The sequence below is a fragment of the Vespula pensylvanica genome, chromosome 18 (assembly GCF_014466175.1).
Source record: "Vespula pensylvanica isolate Volc-1 chromosome 18, ASM1446617v1, whole genome shotgun sequence".
NCBI lineage: Eukaryota > Metazoa > Arthropoda > Insecta > Hymenoptera > Vespidae > Vespula > Vespula pensylvanica.
Genome location: NC_057702.1, coordinates 2,469,313 through 2,473,167, shown reverse-complemented (window position 1 = coordinate 2,473,167; position 3,855 = coordinate 2,469,313). Strand labels below are relative to the sequence as shown.

General features: G+C 38.4%; 1 protein-coding gene across 2 annotated transcripts in view; it reads right to left on the bottom strand.

The window, feature by feature from the left end:
• LOC122635401 (Krueppel-like factor luna) overlaps positions 1-3,855 on the bottom strand; it is a 37,345-nt gene continuing 33,490 nt past the window's right edge. For both annotated transcript variants that reach the window (XM_043825589.1, XM_043825588.1), the window contains exon 2: positions 1-3,643. In XM_043825589.1, coding sequence (XP_043681524.1) covers positions 2,119-3,591 — 1,473 coding nt within the window. In that variant the 5' untranslated portion in view covers positions 3,592-3,643 and the 3' untranslated portion in view covers positions 1-2,118. The remainder of the gene's footprint in view (positions 3,644-3,855) is intronic.

Below are 3,855 nucleotides of genomic sequence, written 5' to 3'. Positions count from 1 at the left end.
GCGATAGCATACGATGTTATGAGGAGAACAACAATAACAAGAAAAATTTAAGATAATCTTTTTCTACCTTTCCAAGTCAGAGTTTATCTTGTTTCTCTTTCTCTCTTTCTCTCTTTCTTCGACACAAAGATGAAATTAGCGATATTATCGTTAATCGCGTACAATTCATAGCTCGTATTCCGCCATTGGTATACTATATATATATATATATATATATATATATATATATATATAATTTAACAATCGCGAGTCATCGTTAGATCGTTAGAGGTTAATCGAAGTTAAAAGAGATCTGGCAAAAGGTCTAACGGCTTCTAACAAACGTTATCCATCGACACCCGTGTCTAGTACTACTCAATAGAAACTCTAGAAAGTTAAAGGATGGATTCGCGATTAATTTAAGAAGAACAACAAGAGGAAGAGGGAGAGATCAAGACGAAAGGGAGAGAAGAAATAGTTAGTTAGATCATTTATGCCGATATGAATCATCCGAGGAAAAACGTCATCGAACAAGTTGTCGACGACAACTTCGATTAGAATTTTTTATTGTCTTTTTTTCTTTTTTGAAATATGTAAAACGTACTACGTTACGTTACGTTTCGGTGAAACTACTTTTCCACTTGTTGACCTATCCCTTCGATCATCATCATCATCATCATCATCATCATCATCATCATCATCATCATCATCATTATTATCATCATCATCATCATTATCGTCGTCATCATCGTGATCATGTTAACAGGAAATGTTTTTCCACCTTGTCACACTCCTTCCACTCCATAATTAATAAACGTTATAATTACTATACGAGAGAGTAACCAGCGAGCCAGCCAACCAGCCTAACTTGATTTCTAAACAATATTATATTCTTCCTTTTTCTTTTCTCTATCTATCTCTCTATTTATCTATCCGTCTATTTCTTTTCTTTTTCATTTCTTTTATTTTGTTTTTTTTTTTACTCACTTATTTCTTTATCTTTCTTTCTTCTTCTTTCCTTTTCGCAGACAACTGCTATCGCAAATTACGTCGGAGCGTTCTAAATTCACTTTCTAGATCGTAAAATCGAAAAGTCGTCCCGCTCGTCGTTATTCCGCAGGAACTAATCGTTCCTTCTTCTATCGTTATTCTCTATCTATCTCTATCTTTCTTTCTCTCTCTCTCTCTCTCTCTCTCTCTCTCTTTCTCTCTCTCTCTTTCTTTCATAAAACGAGAATTTATATATGCCGGTCGAGCGGTATATGAGTATATAAGTATATGAGTATTGATATCAATCTTAATGTAAAGATATTGATATCGAAAAATTATCGAAATATATATATATATATATATATATATATATATATATATTTCGTACCGGAATAATAAAGATTTATACGAGGTCTATTATTATAGCTTTCTATGTAATATAATATAAAAACGGAATATATAATAGCTCAATGAGATTTCAGAGTCATTTGTAAATAAGTAACTAAGTACCTTGCACCGAGTCGTACTCCTTAAAACTCGCTCGATCGTGGAGAAGCGAGCAGGTTTTATCGCGCCGTTCATAATATCTCGTGTTGCGACAGCATCCGCGATGAAAGAGGAAACTCTACTACTCGTTGATTTCGAAAGCTAACTCGAAGAATTTTCTCCTTCCTAATCTGTATTTCCCTTTTTCTCTTTCTCTCTACTTCCCTCTCTCTCTCTCTCTCTCTTTCTCTGTGTATCTCTCTCTCTCTGTCTCTTTTTTACTTAATCGATTTCGCGTTATCGACTTCCGCTCGATTCTCTCCGCGCGAGTTCTACAAACTAATCGAGATACTAATTTACATTAAGCTTTTCCCCTATATTCTCTAATAGTAAGGCACAACGTGATTGGATATTCACATATATCGTTCTTCGTTTCGACTGTCTTTCTCTCATTAGAATACAGTTCGATATTAATTAAAAATATATTCTTCGCTTTGATTCTTATGATCTCTTATAGATTACACACACACACACACACACATATATATATATATGTATGTATGTATGTATAATATATTGAATATTTGTCATTTGTTGTTTTCGATGATCCCTTTGTAAGTTTGTTTCCTAAAAATGATAAGAGTCACGAACGATGTAAATTATTCAGGTATTATTTCCAGGTGACAATGGGGGAGAATTGACGTCTCTTTGTTCTTCTTGTACACTCTCAGGTCTACTAGTTGTGCTACTCGACCTCGAACTAAGGTTGTCTCGATCACTGAAATAAGACGAGTCACCTCTCTTCTCTTCCAATTGCAACTGTTGTTTGTCACTTCGATAATCGTCTTGAGTATGACTCAATAGACCCGGGAAATAAGGTATCCCTTGCCTTTGGGATGTTATTTTCCCCATAAAACTGCGTATCTCTTCGAAATAGGAATCGTCGGCTCTAGGTAATTGTCCGTGATACCTCGATCTAACTTCGTCTAATATCGTCGGGCCATCTGCGTCGTGTTTCTTCAAATGTCTATCCAAATTTGTCTGTTGGCCGAAGCATCTCTCGCATAAAGGACACTTGAACGGTTTTTCCTTGTTATGAATATTTCTAACGTGACGTTGAAGATTACTCGAGATGCTGAAGCTCCTCTCGCAATATTTACATTTGTATGGTTGTTCGCCTGTATGAGTTCGAAGGTGTCTTGTGAGATTTGCCGATCGTGGGAAAACCTTTCCACAAAATTTACACGAGTATCTGTCCTTGGGTTTAAGACCGGCTTGAACGGTAATGGAATAGGGTGGTAGGCTGGTAGCTTGTTGCTGTTGTTGTTGTTGTGATTGCGATTGTTGTTGCTGTTGTTGCTGCTGCTGTTGTTGTTGTTGTTGCTGCTGCTGTTGTTGCGCTTGAGATTGATTGTTATTTAACTGTTGAGCAGATTGATGCTGTTGTTGATTAGTAGTACTAATAGTAGTATTAGTACCGATCGGACTTGGTACTCTGGCGTTGTTGGGTTGCGAGGAAGAAGAGGAGGAAGTGGAAGAAGTCGTCGAGGAAAATCTATTAGGTGGTAATGGTACCATCGTAGGTAGTGCTCTAACTTGAATCTTCGGTAGATCCGTCACGGTTGAATTGTGATGGTGCGATCTGTACATAGCTTCGAGTACCAAAGGATGGACAGCATGATGTTGAGGAAATAGGACCGTGTGATAAGGTAGACTACCACCTAGACTGTTCTGATTGAGCACCTCTATCTCATTCTGATTCTCGTCCCTGAGTCTTTCTTTTTTATGATCGACACGTAGATCGAGCGGCTCACAATCGAGTTCATCCTGTTGATGAGGCTGCGGTGGTCTCGCAGCAGGACTCATGTGAGGCTGTTGTTGTTGCTGATGGTGATGATGTTGTTGCTGGTTCAAGGTCGGACTTGATAGCCCACGACCATGTCCATGACTGAGATCGTACGGTAATTCCTCGACGTCTGGTACTCGCACGCTCAATGGATAAATACTCGCCTGCTTCGGGCTTATATGGCCCGGCATCTTTCGAGGACTCGAGTCCTTCTCCCGCATGGCTGGAGGATACTTCGGGTCGTGCAACAACGTCGGGGGTAGGGTGATGCTACCGAGGTATCCACTCATCACACTGTTTCTGTCACCCTCGGCCTTGCTCCGTCTCTCTGCTCGGGGTGACCTGTGTAAATAGATTAAAAGGAACGTCATTTTTTTATACGTCATTCATTATTGCATTTTTCCAAATTACCGATATGGATTAATCGTACTATATAGCGATCATTTCAATTTCAAGTTATTATAACTGACCACGTTATTCGACCTAACGTAAATCAATCGCACAATACTTTCAACTTTCTTTCTCATGCCCTGACAAAACACCATTGTTAAAGT